The sequence below is a fragment of the Schistocerca cancellata genome, chromosome 2, assembly GCF_023864275.1.
Source record: "Schistocerca cancellata isolate TAMUIC-IGC-003103 chromosome 2, iqSchCanc2.1, whole genome shotgun sequence".
NCBI lineage: Eukaryota > Metazoa > Arthropoda > Insecta > Orthoptera > Acrididae > Schistocerca > Schistocerca cancellata.
Genome location: NC_064627.1, coordinates 692589377 through 692613627, shown reverse-complemented (window position 1 = coordinate 692613627; position 24251 = coordinate 692589377). Strand labels below are relative to the sequence as shown.

Below are 24251 nucleotides of genomic sequence, written 5' to 3'. Positions count from 1 at the left end.
ACTCCATTTCCAAGGATATCATTGATGGCATGTTTAATTCTAAATATTTCTTTCTTACCAGAGTGTAGCACTTATACCAGTTGATTGACAGAGTTAATTTGTTTGTAGTTGGGTTCCTGATGTGAACAGTTCAGAGTATTTGTGAACCTCATTCACAGAAACAATATGTTTCCAATTTTTGGGTACTTTTGTGCTTGTCCTGTGAAAATACTTTTACAAAATATTCTGGTGTGTATTCCCTTTTAAAAAATGGGGGTGTTTTTGTAAAAAAAAAAAAAAAAAAAAAAAAAAAAAAAAAAAAAAAAAAAAAAAACTCTAAACAATAATCTGTTTGAAATGTTTGCTTTCGTAGTGATATTGCCACTTGAGAAGAAATAGTTTCTATGCAGAAGACAACCTTTTATGCATCGACATGTACATGACTAATACTTTTGTACCGACAGATCTGCTGACAGTGAATGAGACCTCTGTAGAACCACCTCAAGATGATGGAAATAGTCTAAATTCTCCAAGGAACCTTGCTTTGGAAGCAACCTTCATTAACCACAACTTTTCGCAACAAGTGCTGAAAACTGTAAGAATTTTGTCAAGATTAATTTTTATTTTTTCTAATGATATTTTAGTCTGTTTTTTCAGTGATTATAAGCAAAAGCGAGAAGCCAGTGTGACCAAAGTACATAGTATAGCCTTATATTGGAGATAAAATAGGTGCTTCAGCATGTGCACCAGTAATTCTTGAGTTAAGAAGATACAGTTCAATGCATTTGTCACAAACTTCAGGTGTGCTGTTCTTATTATTTCTCATTTCGGTCTAAGACAGCTAGGACAACAGTCTTGGAATTATTAATAGAATGAGTAAGAATTCAGTAATTAAAAATATATTTTCTAACAAGCTGTTGTAAGTCTTGCAGTTTGGTGACACTTTAGCAACTCGCAATAAGTTTTTCTTCTTATTTAATTCAGATTTTATGTGGCTGCATGAAGGTGGTACAGCTTTTTACAGTCTTTCACTCACAGAAAAATCTCAGAGGATTGCTGGTAATCACACCCAGAACCTCTGTCAGTAGCCAGCAACAGTAACCACCAGGCTAAAACAGTCTAATGACAAGCTGCGTACAAAGGATATTGCACTTGGAATTATCAAATTCTGAAAACCAGTGTACTGCCGCAGTAGTTAGCATGTTGCTTTTCAGTTTTGAATTGACACCGGTCAAGTGCAGGAAATTTACCTGGAGGGTATATCTCTCTCCTCAGCTTCAGGCATTTCTTACAGAAATATGGCCGGCCGGAGTGGCCGTGCGGTTCTAGGCGCTACAGTCTGGAGCCGAGCGACCACTGTGGTCGCAGGTTCGAATCCTGCCTCGGGCATGGATGTGTGTGTGATGTCTTTAGGTTAGTTAGGTTTCATTAGTTCTAAGTTCTAGGTGACTGATGACCTCAGAAGTTAAGTCGCATAGTGCTCAGAGCCATTTGAACCATTTTTTACAGAAATAATCCCAAAATTGATGACCTAAGCAATTAAAAGATTGGTAAAGTCATCAGAAGTAATAGTAATATTAGCACATAGAACCTGTGTTGTATACTTGTCCAGAGTGATATGTTAATGCCAGTTTTACAATCTTTTTCTTGTCAGCACAAAGATGTTCAATCTATTGTTGACATCATACATAATCTTTTAAAAAGAAAAAAAAAATACTAATGTGGTCTGTGTTACCATGTGTATGCATTTCCTCTTTATGGTAGTGAAGCATGAGGTGTTAAGTATGCTTTCAAGCACATGGAAGAAATTTAAGAAAATTATTAGTTATATTATGATTTGTAAAATCACAACATTATGTTGGAATATTTTATTTTTCTTGTTTGATGGTAGTTACCTTCTAAAATACATTCAGTAAGGAGTTAAAACAAATAATTATAATGGTAGTAAGCAGGTTAACTGAAAAAGTGGTGTGCGTCATGATAGTGTTACGGTGCTGCGGGCACATTTAGAATTTATCGTGGTGCATGAACCTTCAGGTAAAGTCTGGTGCCGGTGGGCCGGCCCTGTAGCCATTGCAACATCAAAAGGACGTGAGCAGAAGCGCCTGGAACCCTCTGCCGTGCATCACCTTGATGCTTATACATTATGACACCACGGCTATATAAAGTCCACCCAGCTGTCGCAGTCATTCAGTGTGGACAGTTTCGTTCATTGTATGGTGCAGACATGTTTAGTGTTCTGACTTAAGTGTCTAGTGGACTATTCTATATGACCATATTTTATTCATTTACTTTAGTCTCTTAGTGTATTGTGAATTAAGTTTGCAATGGATAAATTTGTTACCAAAAAGGCGTGCTTGGAAGTTGATGATACTGCAAGTCAACCTCCAACAATTACTGTGTCGCCAATTGCCTCGTCTTCTTCAGGCGAGAACCGTTTACAGCCGAAACCTGGACACACCTCTAACGAGAAATGCAACACCTGGAAACTGTTCTGAGGAGCAATGGGTACTCCACAAATTACATGAAAAAGAAATGTCGGGTACGGCCTTTCTGCCATACATTCCCAGAGTGACGGACAGAATCGGCCGTATATTGCGCAAACACGGTGTAAAGACGATTTTCAAACCGACAAGGAAGATCAAAGAGTGTCTTAGATCGGCGAAGGAGAAAAGGGACCCACTTGCCGTATACCTTGCACATGCGGAAAAGTTTATGTCGGAAAGACTGGACGATCCATTAACACCAGGATCAAAGAGCATAAGCGACATTGCAGGTTGGGGCAGGTGGAGAAATCGGCCGTGGCAGAGCACGCACTGAATGAGACCGACCACGTAATAAAATTCGCCGACACAGAAGTTCTGGCTGTAGAGAAGCACTATCACACGCGCTTGTTCAGAAAAGCTGTGGAAATCCAGAAACACGTGAACAGTTTCAACAAGAAAGAGGAAAGCCTTAAGGTAAACGGATCCTGGCTTCCCGTACTGCAGCGAACGACCGTCACAGGTAGCAAGAGGAGAACCGCACCGGAAATGACCGCGGAGAAGCCCTCGGACGTTGGCGCGCCAGGTACATATAGTCTGCGGCCGCGAGCTCGCCTCCAGTTCACCACCAGCAATGGAAGGTGAAGCTTTGACAATGCCAGCCACTCGTGCTGGTGAAACGTCAGAAAAATCATTAGATGAACGTCGGCCGAAGAACCCGAGACAGAAGCCAATATTCAGTTTGTCAACAAGTGGCCACGAAAGCCTTAACAATTTTGACACCTGGACAGTCCGGTAAGGGAAGATTATTTCAGAAGTCTTGGTTGATCAATTATACATGACTAGAGTATGAAGCATCTACTGAAAAAGTTTTTTCCAAAACCTGCTAAGAGGCTGATGCTAAAAATCTATTGCAATTTTGTTTGAAAAAGATGATGCAGTTACTTCTGTAGGGTTTTCTAACTTGAAAAAGGCTTTGGAAAAATTCCATCTTCATGAAAATATGTTTACACGTAAAGGTGTTCTGAAACTAAATTCTATCACTAATCAAAGTGTGGTCTCCCAATTGAACGAAGTTAGTGGTATGAAGATATGCCATTTAGCTCTTGAGACAATTTTTACTACCGTGCAATTTCTATGCTGACAAGGACTAGCAATAAGAGGGCATGAAGATGTAAACTCAGTTTTATTAAAATTGTTGGAACTCCGAAAGAATGACGTACCTGAGTTTAAAGATTGGTTAGGGCGTTCGGGGTATAAGTGGACGTTCCACGATATTCAAAACGAGATTATTGATCTTCTAGGAAAGTTTGTGTTCAGAAAGGTATTGGCTTTAATCAAGAACACTGAACATTTTTCTATTATGGTTGACGAAACAGTGACTCTTTGAGTCACGAACAAGTGTCATTTTGTATTCATACTGTCGATGATTCCTTAATCATCAATGAAAACTTTGTTGGCTTATACGAGACCCCCAACACTGAATCACAAACTCTGTTTAGTATTTTAAGATGTTTTTGCTCATCTTGGTTTGTCAATGGATAACTTAAGAGGACAGTGCTATGATGGTGCCTCGAATATGAGAGAAAGTTCAAAGGACTAAAGTTAGTTTTGGATATACAACCAAAAGCACCTTATGTGCACTGCACTGCTCACAGTTTAAACTTATCAGTTGAAGGCAGTCTCCACCATCTTAAGTCTGAGGGGTATTATGGCTTTAGCCAAGGACTTAATAAACACTGTAGAGGGATCCAACAAAAGGATGGGACTTTCCAGAAGCATACGCTGTGAGAGTGCCAACGACCAAGCTGGTCTATGACCCCTTTGCCTGACTCGATGGACTATGCAAGCTTCTAGTATCTTGAGAATATTGAAAAACTTTGAAGAACTTCTAGACTTTTGAAACATTTTCTGCAGAGGACAAAACAGACAGGTTACAAATGTGCAGCCTACCTTGAGTCAAGACTTACTTCTTTTTACATCTTTATTGCCATGCAGTGAACCCAGTAGAGGATGTCAATAAAAAAATTCAATGCCCTCATCTAAGTGTTGCTGATCTGGAAAAAATATGAGGGCTTGATTGTATATTGAATGGAAGGCGTGATAGTTTTGAACACTATCGGGAATTGTGTTTAAAAGAGAGACCTTCACAACTTGATGATCCTTCACTTTCTCGGAATCGAAGTATACCAAAGAAGTATGAAAACAATGAAGCCAGCTCATCACACACTTTCAAAACCCCCAAAGGAATACTACAAAGCTATTTACATTGAAGTTTGTGAAACGGTGCAATCTTACAGTACTGAGTGGTTCGCTTCAACTGGACTCGCACAGGTCATTGCAGGTGAACAAGAGTGCTTGCTTTTAGTAAACATAGGTGAAACAAATTTGGAAAAATCAATTGAGTTTTTCAAAAATGACCTAGACATTGAGAGACTACGCTTACACTTGAATACGTTAGCCGATATCGCTAATAAAAAAACTGGTCTTAAAAAACATGCATCATATAAGAAAGTAAATTACCCGATAGCCTGCAGTTGGAGAAATGTTATGTGGAGTAGTGATGTGCATTAAGCTTCTGCAGGTAGTTCCAATCATGATAGCAACAGCAGAATGGTCATTTAGCACCCTTAAATGTCTGAAGTCATATCTCCAATCAACAATGGGACATATGACTCTAAAATGCTTTAAATAACTTTAAACTAACTATTTTTCTTCGAAAATTTCCTGGGGGCAAGACCCCCCCCCCCAGTATGCCCCCCCCTCCCCCCCAATATTTTTTATAAGTCAGTGCCCCTGTCAGCAGCACATAGTACAAACTAAATTGGAATTTTCGTTGATACTCTATCGGCATACAATTTTTGGTACTGATCTGAGTGCCTGGCGTCTGGAGGTTTGGGTGTGAGAATAGAGCAACAGGTAAGAATGAGCAGAAATTTTCGTGGTGGAAGTGTTAAGATTTCGGCAGGCTTCTGCACTGAAGGTGAACATGCATGCTTGGTTGAACACTACAATGAACTCTAACATATACGCTGAGATGCTAGAGACAGAATTGATTAGAATGTATGAGGACCTAGGGAACAAAAGTGTAATGTTTCAAGGTAATGCATCTGTGTATGTTTCTGCTACAACCAATAAGTGGTTTACAGATAAAAATATCAATGTCTTACCCTGGCTTGCACATAGCCTGCATATCAACCCCATGGAAAACCTTTGGGGAATGTTGTTGTTGTTGTCGTCTTCAGTCCTGAGACTCGTTTGATGCAGCTCTCCATGCTACTGGGTCCTGTGCAAGCTTCATCATCTCCCAGTACTTACTGCAACCTACATCCTTCTGAATCTGCTCAGTGTATTCATCTCTTGGCCTCCCTCTACGATTTTTACCCTCCACGCTGCCCTCCAATGCTAAATTTGTGATCCCTTGATGCCTCAGAACATGTCCTACCAACCGGTCCCTTCTTGTTGTCGAGTTGTGCCACAAACTCCTATTCTCCCCAATTCTATTCAATACCACCTCATTAGCTATGAGATCTACCCATCTAATCTTCAGCATTCTTCTGTAGCACCTCATTTCGAAAGCTTCTATTCTCTTTTTGTCCAGACTATTTATTGTCCATGTTTCAGTTCCATACGTGGCTACGCTCCATACAAATACTTTCAGAAACGACTTCCTGACACACACATCTATACTCGATGTTAACAAATTTTTCTTCAGAAACGCTTTCCTTGCCATTGCCAGTCTACATTTTATATCCCCTCTATTCCATCCATCATCAGTTATTTTGCTCCCCAAATAGCAAAACTCCTTTACTACTTTAGGAAATGAGACACTTAATCTAATTCCCTCAGCATCACCTGACTTAATTCGACTACATTCCATTATCTTCGTTTTGCTTTTGTTGATGTTGCATCTTATATACTCCTGTCAAGATGTTGTAAATGTCATGAACTACTGTTGTTGGAGCATGTTTTCCTTAGTAGTGTAGGCGGGAAAACATGGTATCACCCCAGCAGCATGTTGTATGGGGAATGTTCCAACATTGCTTTATTCATCTGCATTACTATTGTTATTTCTGTTAAAATTGCCACAGACACTGGATGTCCTTATCTTCATTGAAAATACACACACCAGTGTCCAGCAATATTACTTGTTTTTTATTTAAATTTCGTTCTCTCATGGTGCACTGCTTTTATTTATCTGGTGAGGTTTCCAATATCAGTTTTATTTGACTGTTGTCCTGTGACTTCAAATGTGCGCTTCCATATCTCATAATGACGTGTGGAACAATGTTTGCTGCAGAGTGGATATGTTCTCGTTGTTTGTTTCGATTATTTCTTTATTCTTTTATTCTGGACATCTCTTCTGACTGTGCATTTTAAATAATGAAAGGCAGGTTTGTGAATAATAGAAAATGCATCTGTTACTGTTATTGAATAGTGCTAAAATTGAGACATTTTAATGCTAGTAGCAGTAGTATTAATATTTTTGTTTTGCAGGGTGAACCGCGGTATAAATTTGAAGAAACAAACCCATTCATCTCGGAGGAGGAGGCTGGAGAAGTGGCATCAGTAGGCTACCGCTATCGCAAATGGGATCTGGACAATGGAATTGTGCTGGTTGCACGGTGTGAGCATGATGCTGTAATGCATGGCCCCAATGGAGAACTTCAGTTTCTGACAATAAAGGCTCTAAATGAGTGGGATTCAAAGGTGAAGAGAGTTTTCATAAAATATTGTAACTACTAATACAGTGCGATCTCATTAACTATTTTTTTGAAGGGACCACAGATTTTGATTGTTATAAGTGGGAAAACATACTAACAAAAAATCCTAATTTGGTTAGTGTTTCCTTTCCCCCCCCCCCCCCCCCCCAGTGAAACTGCAGAATTAAGGGTACCATATTTGGGGATTTTGTGTAATGTGCAGTCTCTTAATGCCCACTTCCTGACATGCTAGCTCAAATTATAATTCAAATAGCACTTTTTCAAGAACACACAAAGAATACGACACCCAGAAACTCAAAATTACGTGTTGGCATAAAAGATGCAAAAATGAGTTAGATATGGTGACATTGGTGAAATCCAATGTTTCTGGCATGTACAGTTCTGTCATCAGCTAATTGGAATGCAGGAAAGTCACTTGATGTGAGAGCATAGCCTCTAGTTTGCAAAATACAAACCTGACATGTGATGAACAATAATTTAAAAAAATGCTGGAATTAAAATTACTACATTTCTCAATACTAATGAATGTCATTCATTTAGCTTCTCTCCATTAGTGATTCACTGCGGTAAATGAGTAGGGATTGTCATTTCAACAAACTACCAGTGTATCGTACATGTTAGCTTAACTTCACTTTAATAAAATAAGGTACAGTGTGTACTCCTATATTCAGAGATTTGAAAAACATATAAGTTAGGTGATTTGTTTCTTTTGTCCTAATTGTAATGTAGCTGTCAGTGTTGTAGAAAGTGGCAAAGGTTCTGGTTCATCCTCTTCCTCACTTGTTTCCTTCCTGCAAAATTTCATAAATTGTTATGGACTGACCAATGGCAACACCTTTGTCAATTCAACAAACACATCAAAGCTAAGGTAGTCAGTGTTTTCTTCTTGCTCCACTATTTGCTGTCATTGTTTTCTTCTTGCTCCACTATTTGCTGTCATTGTTCAGCTGCAGTTCCTTCATTTTCTAGTGTGATGCTTTCTGTAAGTTCCGTCTGATCAAAGCAAGCCTTCGTGCAATAGTTTGAAATTGCACTTTCTTCCACAGAATCCGACACTTATTACAAAATGCACAACATATAAGATTATTACCTTTCTCGTTGCAGCATGAAGAGAGGCCAACCTCTTCTGTATTTTCGTTGCAGGAGTTGTTTAATGCTTCAGTTGAACGGTGGAGTGGGCTTGTACAACTGGGAGGAAAAAGCACTAAATGTATATTACATATAGGACTTTTTTGGGGATGTGCTGCACACTGGTCAATAAACAAAATGATTTTCTTATTTCTAATACCCTACCGGTTATCCCAGGAATGCTAGAATTGTTCGAATGTACTTGTTGTTACCCATGCTTTCACTTAACTGTGTATTTATGTGGAAATATCTGCACATTTTTAAAGCATTGTGGATTCTTCGCATTCCCCATTGTTAGTTGCACCAACTTTTCTGCTCCACTTTCATTACAAGATAGTAAGACAGTTAGTCCCTCTTCACCACATTTTCCACCGTGGCAGTTCTCTTGAACTCTCGTTTTGTCACGCAGAAAGTGAAAAAATTAGCCAGTTTCATCTGCATTAAAAACAGCATTGTGCCCACTTCCAACCTCTCCTTGAACACATTTATACATCAAATTAAGTCAGTTCTTGAGCATTTCAATCCAATTGTTGGGCGCTTTGAAATATGAGTGTCAACTTTTGTGCCAAATGTATTGCTTTAGCATAAACTGCAGTACCATCAATTGCAATATTCAGAGTATGAGCTTGTTTTCTCCAATTCAGTAGCACATTTTCCAGTTCTGGACACTGGCCATTGTCCGTTCATCTTGAACATGGCATATCAGTACATCATTCAGCTGCACAAAAAGTCATGGACTGAAAGTAAGATACTAAACATGAACAAAGAACACCAGTGACAGAGTTACACATTAATAAATAGTTTATAGTTTGGCTGCTAAAGTCGGAAGTCGCCGGAGCTACTGCCAATCTATACAAACAAATTTTTTGAGTGTCATTTCTACCCTAGCAAATAACCTGTTGATGTGCAAAGTTGCCAACACTGAACAACACTGTCTTCCACACATTTCCTCACTACACAGCAGCCATATAACGTCGTACTCTCACCACTTCCAGAACTCTGTGGCAGAAGTTGCAGTGGCCAAACAGTATCAATACTGCCAAATCGTAGCTTACTAAGTGATGAAGGAGAATGTATAAATGAGTCATTTTAACGTGCATTTTATGCAGTTGGGACTGTTGGTTCCCAAAATGGACTTATATGGGAAAATGCGGTAATGATTGACACAGAGATTCCACTATATGTTTTACTATTAGTATAGATGAGCAGCAAGCATTCAATATATTTACAAAGAGTGAAAATGTTAAGTAAAGACAATGAGTTAATTCTGACCAGAATAAGCAACAATTCCTATTGAATCATTTAATTTCGTACTAATAGTGTTCTTGAAAAATGGTATTTATCATAATGTTTTGTCAATTTGATTATATGACAGCTTAATTATAAGTTCTATTGAACCAATAATTATCTTATTGAAGCACTGATTATGGAGGGTTTATTTTCACTATTTAAGAGAGTTGCTGTTTTCATGACATGTTACCTTTTTCATTATATTAGTCAAGCTGCAAATGCCTACTATTGTAACCACCATTGTGTCTTTGTGTTAATGTTTTGTCCCTGATCACTTTCTGACACTACAGCAGTCCATCAACTGTTGTATTTTGTGAAAACAGCTTCAATTGCTTGCATAAGTTTATCACTGATTTCCAGCCTTGATGGAGACTAATAAGTTCCAACTACTTGAATATGTGTCACATTTATTATGTGTTATTCATGTGTCAAAAAGTGACAACTTTAATCTCTTTTTGTCTATCTTTGGAAATATTGTGCTTTTTAGTGTCTTATACCTCTCGTGTGATTATAATATGTATATTTTCAGTTATCAGGTGGTGTAGAGTGGCGCCAAAAGTTGGACACACAGAGAGGTGCTGTGCTTGCCAATGAGTTAAGAAACAATGCTTGTAAACTTGCCAAATGGACAGTGCAGGCATTGCTTGCGGGCTCTGACCAGATTAAATTTGGGTGAGTTGTTAAATGTTTTACACTGAAATTTATAAAGTGGAAGATGTTTTACTGTTGGAACAGTGTAAGACTTGATATGCAGAAGAAATACATCTACATGTACATAACTACTCTGCAAGCCACCATACGGTGCGTAGCAGAGGGTGCCCTGTATCGCTACTAGCCATTTCTGTTCCACTTGCAGATTGAGTGAGTGAAAAACAGCTGTCTATATGCCTCTGTATGAGCCCTAATTTCTCATTTCTTATCCTCATGGTACTTACGCGCAATGTATGTTGGCAGCAGTAGAATCATTTGGCAGTCAGCTTCAAATGCCGGTTCTCAAAATTTTTTCCTCAAAAAAACATTGCCTTCTCTCCAAGAGTTCCCATTTGCTGAAGCATCTCCGTAACACTGATGTATTATTAGGACCTACCGGCAACAAATCTAGTAGCCTGCCTCTGAATTGCTTTGATGTCGTCCTTCAATCTGACCTGGTAAGGATCCCAAACACTCAGGCAGTATTCAAGATCAAGTTGCACAAGTGTCCCATATGCTTTCTCCTTCACAGACGAACCACACTTTCATTAAATTCTCCCAAAAAACTGAAGTCGACCATTCAACTTCCCTACCACTGTCTTTGCATGCTCCTTCCACTTCCTATCGGTTTGCTATGTTATGCCCAGATATTTAAACGACATGTCTGTGTCAAGCAGTACACTACTAATGCTGTATCTGAACATTACATATTTGATTTCTTGCTCGTGTGCATTAGTCTACATTTTTCCCACATTTAGGGCTAGCTGCTATTCATCACATAGAGTAGAAATATCATCTAAAGTCATCAAACGTAGATACCTTACCGTACACCACAGCATCATCAGCAAACAACTGCAGATTGCTGCTCACTACATTCACCTTGACAGTAGACACTTCATCCATTGCAGCTGGTTTCATCCAATCACTGCATTCAGCACCATGCCCGAACCATTCACCATTGCCAAACTGCCACAACAATCAGTTCACTCCCAATTCCTTGTCTAGCTTTCTTGATGTGTTTGGATCCCAAATCCTAGGTCTCTTATTTTGTATTTCATCTCTCTCTCTCTCTCTCTCTCTCTCTCGCACGCAAACTAAATACACGTTTCATGCACAGCACTAACTGCACTACTAGATTCTTCCACCCAAGTCGCGATTCAGCACCATTTATGTAGTCACTTCAATCACAGAGATCGGCTTACATTAGATAAGCTTGTCACAGCATTGGGTAAATCTGAAATTTTCTGAAGGATTTAAATTGATCATTGCAACTGGAACACCAAAGTCATAAATAAAATACCATCATACAATGAAATCGCATACTCTAGTGGTTAGCTTATAAACCTGATATAGAAGGTCGAAGGTTCAAATATCATCTAAAGCAGCAAAATTTATTTTTCTAAATCTTGCCTTTGACAATTGTTTTTATTCAGATAATTGTTGAAATGTAATTTTTTATTTGTACCAGTTTGCCGCATCATTTTCATCATCAAATTGACTTTCTTTGCTTTTATTTTTATTCCTATCATTCTTTTTCATTTGGAGTCTGCTTGTGTTGTCTAGGTTGTGGTTAGGTTTGGACAGAAGTTTAAATTCAGGGCTACAAAACGCACTGCCTGCCGTACATAGTTCAGTCATTTGGTAATTTAAAAACCAGCTGTCAACAGAGCGTCTCCCATTTTCGTCATACCTCGCGGTGACCACTTCCATAGTTGCTCTGTGTTACACATCAACAGTATTTATGGAGTGACTTGGCATGTTGTGTGACACCTGTAATGGAGTGGGGGCCCACAGTGGCTGTGGCAACACTGTTGTGGCAAGTGATAGACATTAACTACAAAGTTATTTTAATCAGACTATAATCTTGTAAGTGTTGGTATCCAAAACAGCTCATGAGAAAGACTAGTTCAAAACTAAAACTCTTAAATGCTTGGATGTTAAAATTATAACATATCCTTTTTGTGATTGAAGCAGTAACTGGACAGTTTATAGGCAACATTTGACGATAAACTAAAATCAGTTTTTATTCATTTTTCATTTTTGTAAAAACTTTTGCTCTTAAAAACATGTAATCAAAAATTTTTTGCAGCGACCAAATTTTTGATAATTGTTTCAGGTATGTTTCTCGTGTGCACGTCCGTGATTCATCAAAGCATGTAATCCTGGGCACTCAACAGTATAAACCTAATGAGTTTGCAACACAGATAACACTTAATATGGATAACGCATGGGGAATATTAAGGTGCATAATTGATATTTGTATGAAACAAAAGGATGGAAAGTACTTAATTATGAAAGATCCCAACAAGCCAATGATTCGCTTGTACGACATTCCTGACAACACATTTGAGTCCGAGAATGAAGATGCAGACGAGGAGGAAACAGGTATGTTTCAGTACTGTAACTGTTTTACATCAAATATGTACAGGAATATGACACAAGTCTTCAAAATAAACCACAAAATAATTGTGTTGTAAAAGGAATAATTTGAGCAATTAAAAAAGACCAAATGGAAACAGCTCTAATTATTTGTTGCATGAAAAGTAGCAGTCTGTAAAGATATGAGTATCTTTTGCCAAAACAAAGAAAAAAGCAAAAGCTAAAATGAACACACACTGTAGTATGGCATAGCTTAGTTGAACAAATACAGGATGTCCCAGGGAATATTGTCACTATTCAGGCATACAACAGGAATGGTCTTTTAATGCAAAATGCATAGCAAACAAGGGCTCTGAAATGCATACCTTAAGAGCTGTGAGCATTTGTTCATCTTCACTCCTGTGAAACAATCTTTTCTACTATAAACGAGTACTTATAGCTCTTAAGGCATGCATTTTAGATCCCACATTTACTAGACGTGTTACTTTAAATAGTTGCTCCTGTCATATACTGAATTTTGACCATTCCTTGTGGAATACCATTTATATCCCTACAGTAGGTAAAGTGAAATAAGTCGGTCAGAAATATGGTCTACATAAATATTAATTTAACAATCGAAAATCCAGGATGGAATGTAACAATATTATGAAAAGGATAGTTTGTACTCACCATTTAGCAGAGATGCTGAGTCGCAGATAGCCACAACAAAGACTGTCACGAAATAAGCTTTCGGCCAACAATGCCTTTGTCAAAAATACACTCACTTATTCAAACGCAATCCACACAAACGACAGCAGTAACTGGCAGCTGAAGTCACACTGCAAGCAGCAGCAGTGCATGATCGGAGAGGCAGCTAGATGGGGGTAAGGAGGTAGCTGAAGTGGGGAGGGAAGGGATAGCAGGGTGGGAGTGGAGGACGGTGGTGGTGGTGGTGGTGGTGGTGGTGGTGGTGGTGGTGGTGGTGGTGGTGGGGGGGGGGGGGGGGAGGAGCAAGCAGGGACCAGGTGGAGAGAGGGTCCGTCAGGTAGGTGCTTTTGGGAGGTTAGATGGAGGGCAGGGAAGAAATGGGGGCACCCGCTTGGCACTATCCTATGCCAACCTATTCATGGCCCAGCTAGAGGAATCCTTGCTAAATACCCAGAATCGTGAAACCCTCACCTGGTTCAGATTCATTGATACTATCTTTGCAATCTAGATCGAGGGTGAGGACACCTTATCCATGTTCCTCCAGAACCTAAAACACCTCCCCCATTTGCTTCACCTGCTTCTAGTCAACACAACAAGCCACCTTCCTAGATGTTGACCTCCACCTCAGTGATGGTTGCATCAGTACCTCTGCCCACATCAAACCTACTAACCACCAGTGATACCTCCCCTTTGACAACTGCCATCCGCTACATACCAAGAAGTCCCTCCCATACACCCTAGCCACACATGGTTGTCGTATCTGCAGTGACAAGCGGTCACTCTCAAAATATTTGGGGCTCTTACTGAGGCCTTCACAGACTGTAATTATCGCCCCACTGTGTACAAGAACAAAACTTCTGTGTCTTTTCTTTCCAGTCTCCCCTCCTCCCAAAGTCTCACCCACCGGCCACAGAAGAGCATTCCCCTTGTAACTCAGTACCACCCAGGAATGGAGCAACTGAATTACAGTCTCCGCCAGAGTTTAGACTACCTCTCGCCGTGCACTGAAATGAGGAAATGTCATGCCCACTATCCTTCCCATCTCTCCCGCAGTGGTATTCTGCTGCCTACTGAACCTACACAATATACTCGCCAATCCCTACACAAGCCCTGCTCCCAACCCCTTACGCCATGGCTCATATCCCTGTAATAGACCTAGACAAAAGACCTGTCCCGTACATCCTTCTGTCACCACCTATTCCAGTCCAGTTGCTATCATCACCTATCCCGTTAAAGGCAGGGCTACCTGTGAAACCAGTTCTTGTGGTCTACAAGCTAAGCTGCAAACACAGTGCTGCATTCTATGTGGGTATGACAACCAACAAGCTGTCTGTCCTCATGAATGGGCACCAACAAACAGGACCACTCTGTCGCTGAGCGCACACACCCACATTGGCATTCTTCATTTCAATGACTATTCCACAACCTGTGCCATATGGATCCTCCCCCCGCCAACACCAGCTTTTCTGAATTGCACAGGTGGGAAATCTCTTTGCAATATATCCTATGTTCCCGTAACCCTCCTAGCCTCAGCCTTAGTTAGTCGACGTACTCACTCATCATCCCTTTCTCTGTTCCTATTCCAGCACTACACAGCTTTCTATTCCACCAACATACCCAGTCTTTATACTTCTCTCCTTTTCCACTACCCCCTCCCCCCTCCCACCTCTCCCCTGCCCACCATCTAGCCTCCCAACTACATCTAACTGTCCTACCCCCTCTCGCCACCTCATCCCTGCATGCTCCCCAGCAGCACTTCTCCATCCCCTCTCTCTGCTATGCTATCCCTCCCTGCCCTATCCTCCTCCTTACCCTCACTCAGTGTGGCTTCAGCTGCCAGTTATTACAGTCGTGTGTGCGCGCATCTCTTCAGGTATGTACATATGTGTGCACCTCTCTGTCAGTAATCTATTTTTGATGAAGGTCTTGTTGGCCGAAAGCTTATTTCGTTACAGTCATTTTGTTGTTCTTATATGCAACTCAGCATCTCCGCTATATGGTGATTAGCAACTATTCTTTTCATGATACTGATAAATATTTAATTTAACCTCATACAATCTTAATTGAAAATGCAATATAAAAATTGTACACTGTTAAAATTGTCATGCAGCTGCAGTTGTATGGATTTCTGTGTGTGTAAACACTGTTCTCTCTTATGTGTTGTCTATGTGCCATAAATCAATATGATATAGGTGAGTGGTGGCTTTTTCCTTCTTTTCTGTAATTGTGTAGTACAGTCTGCATGTCATGTTTGTTGGCACTTACTGGTGCCACAGCAGCCATCAGTGTTGTAGACTGTGCCATCATAGATCCCATTGTCCTCACTCCCATTCATAGTGTTTGGATTTTATCATGTTCATCACTTCCATTATTGCAGTGAATCCACTTTGAGATAAAACTGAGGTCAAAGCATACATTGTCCTTTGGGTCCTTTCTCTCGCCCTCTCCCCCACTATACTTCACACTGTACTGGGTGACTAGCATCCCTGGGAGAAAGAATGTGGGACGAAGTGTGACTTAACTATAAGGGTTAGTACAAATGTGAGAGTTTCTTGCTATCAGACTGTTTGGCACTTTCTGATAGTACTCGTGGATTGTTTACAATGAGGGAGACTTTTCGCTGATAGTTACTCTTACTTGCAAGTATTTTCTGTAACTATCTGAGAGTCTTGAGAGAGCAGATGTCTGAAGCATTTACATACAGTGGAATGAGAGTGCTTGTGAGAGCTGAGAGATCACTTTACATTTGATTTTTGTCACATTTCTATGTATGGAGGAAGAGGTTGTGATGGAAAACCACTTTCAGTGTCTGTGTTGGGTATGAGAGTGGATTAGGTGGTAGAATGCTTTTGGAGCATTCTAGTGTCCCATTATATAGCTTGTGATGGAATATCCACAACAATATAAAAATTTAATAATAGAGATGGAAGAAATGCTCCTTATAATTTGCCCCAAAATTGCCAAGTGATGAACTCATTGGTGTTAGACTCCTTATTCTAGCATCAGGTACATTTAGTCACTTTAATATTTTGTAAAGTAACAATTACAATGGAGCAATATTACATCACATTCCCTCTTGATACCTTTTCTTGTTCAAATGCCAATTAGGGCAGATATTGGGTAAATGAAGCATTTCTGGACGTATATATATTTTGTTCAAAGTTTCTGTGTGTATTGACTTGAGGAATCACTTGTAAATTCCTGAAGGTCTGTCGTTAAATATCCAATATGATGTAATCAATATATACTATGCCAAAAAAATTATTGATTCAGCTGTATTTCTTGAAGTTAAACGGCAGTTTTGTGCATTCCAAAACGATTACTTACAAACATAACTTTGTTTCACTGTTTTACATGTTGCAAAACTTTGTTGCCTGATTTCTTTAATTGTGGACAAATTTATTTTGCGGGAATGCAAAAAAACTGTAGTCGTTTAGGCACACAAACCTAGTTTCTCATTTCAGTGCTGTAGTCTCCTTACCTCTTTCTTCCCCTCTCCTTACCTCTTTCTTCCCCTCTCCTTACCTCTTCCTTCCCCTCTCCTTACCTCTTCCTTCCCCTCTCCTTACCTCTTCCTTCCCCTCTCCTTACCTCTTCCTTCCCCTCTCCTTACCTCTTCCTTCCCCTCTCCTTACCTCTTCCTTCCCCTCTCCTTACCTCTTCCTTCCCCTCTCCTTACCTCTTCCTTCCCCTCTCCTTACCTCTTCCTTACCCTCTCCTTACCTCTTCCTTACCCTCTCCTTACCTCTTCCTTACCCTCTCCTTACCTCTTCCTTACCCTCTCCTTACCTCTTCCTTACCCTCTCCTTACCTCTTCCTTACCCTCTCCTTACCTCTTTCTTCCCCTCTCCTTACCCTACCATAGTGCTCCCTGTCCTGCCAAGTCTCCAGCATGTGTAGCCAGTCCGTGTGGTGGGGCTGCTATGTATCCATGTGGCTGAGCCCCCTGACAACACAGGGGTTATCCTACTGATACCTGAGCTGTTGTCTCCCCATGATTGGCTAGGAGTAGTTGCTTGTCATTCAAGGGTACAACTCCTGGCAGTGGCCACTGTGCCAGACAGCCCTTGCTGTGGCTGGGTGGCGCCCATGGGAAGAACCTCTGATCAGGGTGGATGCTTTGTATGTGAAACATACCAAGCTCCAAATAACTGGCTGTTCTTCTGTGGTCATCTCTTGGGTTGGTAATGGATCATTTAATGCTACTTCTTTTGACTGTGACAGTCCTTCCCCCAACCAAGGCTTGCCAGCTTGGGGTGAAACATTTCCCTGTTACCTAGTCTGTACTAGGACAGATGGGGACATGTTCGCTGCCACAAAGCCATTATTCTTTGTAGTTAACACCGAAGACAAGTTTGGCGAAGTGGAGTCTCATGGTAAGATGCCATCAGGTTCCTTGTTAATCAAAACTTCTTCTGCCACCCAGCTGGCAGCTCTTCATGCTTGTGATTATCTTCGGGAAGTCTGGGTGTCCATTGCACCTCACCATTCTTTGAATATGGGTCAGGGAGTCAGCTTTCATAGGGATCTCATTCTTTAAACTGATGAGGAAATCCAGGCCAATTTGGAACATTTTGGTCAGCATGTAAGCCTGTAAGGACAATCGCACTGATACCTATGCATTTATTCTGGCATTCGATAGAGATAACCTCCCAGAGGAGGACAAGGTATGTGTTATCAGTGTGGTGTGAAGCAATATGTCCTGTCACCCATGAGATGTTTTTGCAAGCACCGAAAGTACCTCGTGGGTGGCAGGACGTACGGCCTCACGTCACACATCTTCCCAATATTTGGCAGACACTCTGTGGTGAATGTGGACACAGACTCCATGAGGGGAGCCCCTGTATTATGCCACCCACATGTGTTGTAATGATCACTTAGGTTATAAGAAAGAAAAGAAGTCCCTTTATCGTTTATCCTACACTGAGGTTCATCAGAAATACTACAGACTTCATCCTGTGTTGATGACGTCTAACTTTACCTTTATGTCCTTTCCCCTCCTCCCTCCTCCTTACTGCATTCCCGACTCCCTCTCCCACTCCCCTGTGGTTCTGATGCCCTCCCCTCTTTGTGCTTCTCCCCCTCCCTGGCCAGAGAAATGTATCTTTTCTTCAGTGGCCATTAGTGATGAGGCTCTCACAGGGTCCCTTCTTCTGGTCTGTCTCCAGGTGGAGGCCTACTGCAGTCACTTGGCCGCGGGACCTGTAGTCGTTGCATCCCAAGTTTGCCCGCTTTCATTCCATCCTGCATCTTGCAGAAGCCTGCCCCTATCCCCCTATCTGAGACCTGCCCCTGTTGACCTAGGAAAGAGATGAAGCAACATAAGTCGCAGGCCAAGGTGTCCCCAGAGGTACCATCTCCTCCTTGCAACCTGTGACCTCTTATTTATGGATGTCACTCTGTAAATTCAATGTGTAACACTGTCACTTCCCAGACTTGCAATCATTTATTTGCTTTTACTCGACAGCTTGTATCATTCTCCAGGAATCTCATTTTGCTGATTCTCACTCACTGACCCTTCATTGGTTCCATGCTTCATGTTGGAAGTGAGTTGGCCCTTAGAGGGCTTCCTGTGGCATTTGCATGTTGATCCATGTGGATGTTCTTAGTACATTTATCCCCCTTTGTACCCCCCATGTCCAACAAACTTCATGCAATCAAGGATACTACAATCTCATAGCTTGCTTCCGTTTGCCTCTCCTGGTGGGAATCTAACTTTCCTGGTATCTTCTGAACCCTACTAAGTTGATTCTGCAATGAGCGAAGTCTCCCCCCACCACCCCCCCCCCCCCCCCCCCCACCACCACCACCACCTTTAGTAGTTGCGGGACACCTATTCACAGTGATTCAGGTTTTGCTGGACTGCCCCAACTAGTGGCCCTTCGCACTAAAAAACACCCTCACACCTTCCAGTTTCCCAGGTATTAGTGGATGACCATTACGTGGTTATGTCTATCCTTGGTTATTTTCAAAAAACGCGTGTGTCCTCCCAGATTTAAGTCCTTGGATCTCCCTTTGTTATGGAGTCCTTGGACTTACCTCTACACCTGCTGGCCTCTTCCCCCTTTTTCTCTACATTTTGTATGCTCGTTTGCACCATTTTGTTTCCAGCATAGTCCATACAATTCAGCCAGGCTAGGAAAAAATCTTACCTTCATAGTCTCGGATCTTATTGAATTTAGCATATGTTAAAATGAAGGAATAAGTAAGGAACACATTTTTGTTTTCTTCTAAAAAATTTCTGCTCAGAGATAGAACCCTCCAAAGATACTACAATACCATTTTGAAGATGCGAATTTTGGAAAAAAAAAATTAAAATTATCTCTTGATACTTTGTTCTTTTTTTATTTGAAAGATAATTACTTTTCGTTTACAATGACATCCTCCATTTGGGCTTATCTGTCAGGTTTTTTTATAGAGTTCTGAACTTTTTATAATTTATGAAAAAATCTTTTTTCGAAAATGCCAATCCATAATTTTTTCTGTTGATTAGTACCATATAGTTCTACATTCCCTGGAAAGGAGAGCTCCCATGTTTATGTTGAATAGGTTTTATAAAAAATCGAAATTTTTGCCATACATAAAATTTGTTTTATTACCACATTATCACAGAACAGTCTCATAGAAATCAAAACCTAGCCTTATCTAACATAATTTTAGTTTTGAAAGATGAATAAGACTCACTCTCTCACTCTCTCTCTCTCTCTCTCTCTCTCTCACACACACACACACACACACACACACACACACACACACACACACCACAAACATCCCTCTTCTCAGGTTGTGAATCTGAATTAAAGTGCATGCAATATGGGTTCGCCCATCACTTTGAGTCCAAAAATGTCTTCTGAATTACTTTCACAGGAGTAGTTTGTTGGGACTATTCTTCTTTTTTCTGCTTGCAGAATTCTTTGATTTTTCTCTTTGGACAAAAGAATGGCGGCTGTGGATATGTAAGATTTCATGACTCTCGTAAAATCCTCAGCATTCAGAATCGCAGCTGTATCTGGTCTGGAAAGATTGTTTTGCAGCATGGTGCTTCAGCAGGCTGCCTAAGCCATCACAAGACCCCTTCCTGTGACCAGTAGCGCTGTATACCCAGTTAGTTGGCACCAACAGAAATAGTGATGATCTTCTCTGCCTCTGTTCGCAGTTGAAGAATTTTGTGCATTGCTAGCAAAGCATGTGTTGAGTAACGTCCTGTGTTATCACATATAACTGCAGCACTTGTGGTCTTGTTTTGAAAATGTCACTCCTGTAAAAATTGAAACCTGGTCATTACTCCAATTATACCCTTGTACTTCTTGTGGGAGAATTACAGACCAGTTCTCAGCAAAATTGCAGTGAAGCACTAAACATAGTTCTTCAGCTTGTACACACCCTTTAACTTCTGCAATGTGTTGTTGTTGCAATTTCTTCAGATACTGATGTATCACTGCTTTCACTAACCATTTACAAAGTTCATCAATGAAACTGTCGAAGGCAACAGTTTTCTTAATTAGTTTATTCTCCTCCCATGTTGCATATGTAATTTCTGCATAGTTATCTGCTACGTCCTCCAGGCCAAGTGTCTGTAAAGACAGTCCTCCCTTTCCAAGGCAGTCACCACATTCTTGAAACAAACAAGTCTCTTGCTTTACGTCACAGACTACTAATGACTTCACATGCCCAACCAAGGTGTCATGTGCTCCAGTAAGTTCTTCCAAGTTACCACACCAACTTCGTGCAGTACACATGTAAACAAACATCTCTAGGTGGGTGTGGAACTACCCACTTAGTCATAGTGCGTAATATTTTGATCTTCCAATATGTGAAGTTGTATAGTTGCTCTTATAAATTGCAAAAGTTTCTTTAATTCTGCGAGTCACCTCTTCACGTTCACAACTTGTTGACTTTCAACTGTTACAGTTATAATGTGTTTTTTGTTGGCACACAGATCAGAACAGTCCCATTTACCTTCCAGATAAAATGACGGCACTATTTGAACTTGAGCTGCTTCTACAGGATGACCATAATAGGGATCTGGTCTTCCAAAGGCCCTTTTTTTGGGCCTCTCATTTCTTGATTTGTCTACCATGTACTTTGATACTGGTGAAACATGGTTCAAAATAGTTTTGTTTGAAAATGTCTCTGGAATAATAGTTAAAACTTGAACTTTTTCACTGTATGATGCACAGTATTCAGCAGCTGAATTGATATTTGTGAAACATTCCTGGTGAGAGGTGCAAGAGTGCTTTGGTTCATTTTCTTCTGAAGGTGGAATTTCTACTTTGAAGAGTGTGGTCAGCTGTTATATCACTCTTCTATGGATATGCAAATAGTCAGCACACTTCACTCTCCTGTGGCCCCAGTCAGAAAACATTTCAAACAGTCCTTTTCACAGAACACACTGCAACTGTCAACTGGCGAATTCCTCACGAACACACAGAACTCACTGGACAGTCTGATTTCTTAGAAGCCTTTTCAGTAAACAAATTAGTATTGAACAACTATAATACAGAAACTTGCAATGAATAACCACGACAAAGAAACTGAAAAGAAACTAAAACAGCATAAGAAGTATCTGCAACAGTAAAAGTGAAAAGTAACTGCAACAAAGACAATAGAAATAAACATTGTAACAAAGAAATCAGTAAGAAACAACTTCCGTGAAGACATACATTACCCTAGAAATATAAAAAAATGATTTTTTAAAATGAAACCTGTCCAACTTAAAAGTGGAAGCTCTCCTTTACAGAGAATATAGTACTACATGTTACTGATGAACAGGAAAAATTTCTCGTTTCTGGATTGGCAGTTTTGAAAACAAATTTTTCTGTAAATAATAATAGAATTCAAAACACGACAGTAAAAGAACTTCAACAGATATGTCCAAACAGAGGATACCATTGTAATCATAAAGCAATTATCTTTCAAATAAAAAAAAACTCTAACAAAATATCTAGAACTGTTACAGAGATACAGCATTTAAAAAAAAAAAATCCAAAATTCGCATCTTCAAAATGGTGTCTTTGTAGGCCTGTATCTTGGGGGCAGGAATTTTTTTTGGAGAAAACAAAAAATGTTTTTTCTTACTCCTGAATTTTAACATGTGCTAAATTCAATAACATCAGAGACTATGAAGGTAACCCCCCTGCCTGAAGTGATACGGATTATGCCTTCCCCTTTCCTGGTGTCTTCTTCCCTTATTGTTGCCTCGTTGTGATGGCATGGCGTGGTGTGGGGACCTGGAAGGGTCAATGGCAGGGCTGGTGCTCCAAACATGCCTAGAATTTGTGGCATGCCTGTTCTTTCCTCTTCCTTCTACCCCAACATTCCTTGTACTGTTTTGTTTGTCTGTTTTCCCTTCCCATTGATTGGACTGTGATGTTTGTGTTCCTCCCTCGGTTTCTGTCAACTTAATCATGGGACGAATGACCTCGCTGTTTGGTCCTCCCCCCAATCAACCAACCAACCAACTAACTGTCCTCATATAAACTAATTAAATGCACAATTTCATCCTGAGTTCACTTCATCATTTTTTTGCCAACACATCACTGATATTCATTTCAGTTCGTGTATCAATTGCGGCAGTAGTCACAGCTGTTCTTACAGTGCTGGTACATGTTATAGAGTGATCAGTTGCAGTGTGTGTCTGGTGTAATGGACAACACACTCATCTCTGATTCATATTAACATAGGACAGTCTCGTATGTGACTGTTTTATTAAAGTCTGGTACTGTGGATGGAGTATTTTTCATATAACATGGTGTGCTCATTATGTGCTATCATTTGTAAAAGCCTTGCTTCAATATCTTGAATCGTTTAGTAGATGTGACGATTGTTATGACAACATGATTTGCGATGCACAAGGACACGAGTGGCATGTTGCAAGCAACCATCCTTTGGATATAAAACCCAGTAACTCGTAAATGAAGAGAGATGTCGTTCTGCTCACAGTTTTAAATAAAATTTCAATATTGTGTCTATGTGGCATTCTCTGCAATGAATGAGCTGAAATAAACTGTACACAGTTTTCACAATACATTTTTACCTCTGTGAAGAAATCTTCAAAATTTTACACAATGTTTTACTTAAAAGGGAAACTCCCCATCAGCCCACCCCCCTCAAAAAAAAAAAAAACAGGTTTAGTGGTAAGATGGCCCTGTGGATAGTCTGTCAAAAAGTGAATACAGATAAACATGAAAATTGGAAGAACGTGTACTGAACTGTGAAAAACGCAAAATAGAAACAGTGAATGGTCCAAGAACAATAAAGAGCAGCCCAAAACAGCAACGGCGTCATGAGGGAGTGGTAAAGTTCTTGAACTGCAAAGCGGGAGAGCCATGTTCGTAACTCGCTCATGCCTTTTTTTTCCCATGACGTTATGTTTGCTCTTGTTCTGTAGTCTTGGCAGTTATCATACTATACATTGGTTATAGAATATGAGTCATGGGGTAAAAGTATGTTACTGTGACAAGTAAATGTGATGAATAGTGAGAGCAGGCAAGATACCACATAGACATCTCACAGAAATGAAAATAAATGGGTGTGAACTTTTGTGGTTGTTACCCAAAGAAATTTGAGTCATGACTTCCAAAATAGAATCCAACTCTGAAACGTTAAAAACATATGCTTTGATGGAGTGCAGTGAAACTGTGTGAATGTGAAACTGTTGCGTTCATTTGTTGCAGCTTACATGAGAAACTATTATGTTTTCATCATTTCCTTGGGAGTGTTCATTCACTTTCATACGAACACCTATATCAGGCAAGGAGGCAAAACTCACTCATTACCAGTCATACAAATTAGGTGTGTCGGTAAGAGATTCCTATTGTATGACACATGTACTGTCACTAATGCTGTGTATCATAAACCAGCTTTTTTTCCCGGTGATTCGGTTGACTCA

At 40.2% G+C, this 24251-nt stretch overlaps 1 protein-coding gene across 1 annotated transcript in view; it reads left to right on the top strand.

Moving 5' to 3' along the window:
- Positions 1-24251, top strand: part of LOC126162456 (eukaryotic translation initiation factor 3 subunit D-like) — a 44309-nt gene that overhangs the window by 7883 nt on the left and 12175 nt on the right. The window contains exons 6-9 of the mRNA XM_049918982.1: positions 444-574; positions 6960-7172; positions 10134-10276; positions 12411-12679. Coding sequence (XP_049774939.1) covers positions 444-574; positions 6960-7172; positions 10134-10276; positions 12411-12679 — 756 coding nt within the window. The remainder of the gene's footprint in view (positions 1-443; positions 575-6959; positions 7173-10133; positions 10277-12410; positions 12680-24251) is intronic.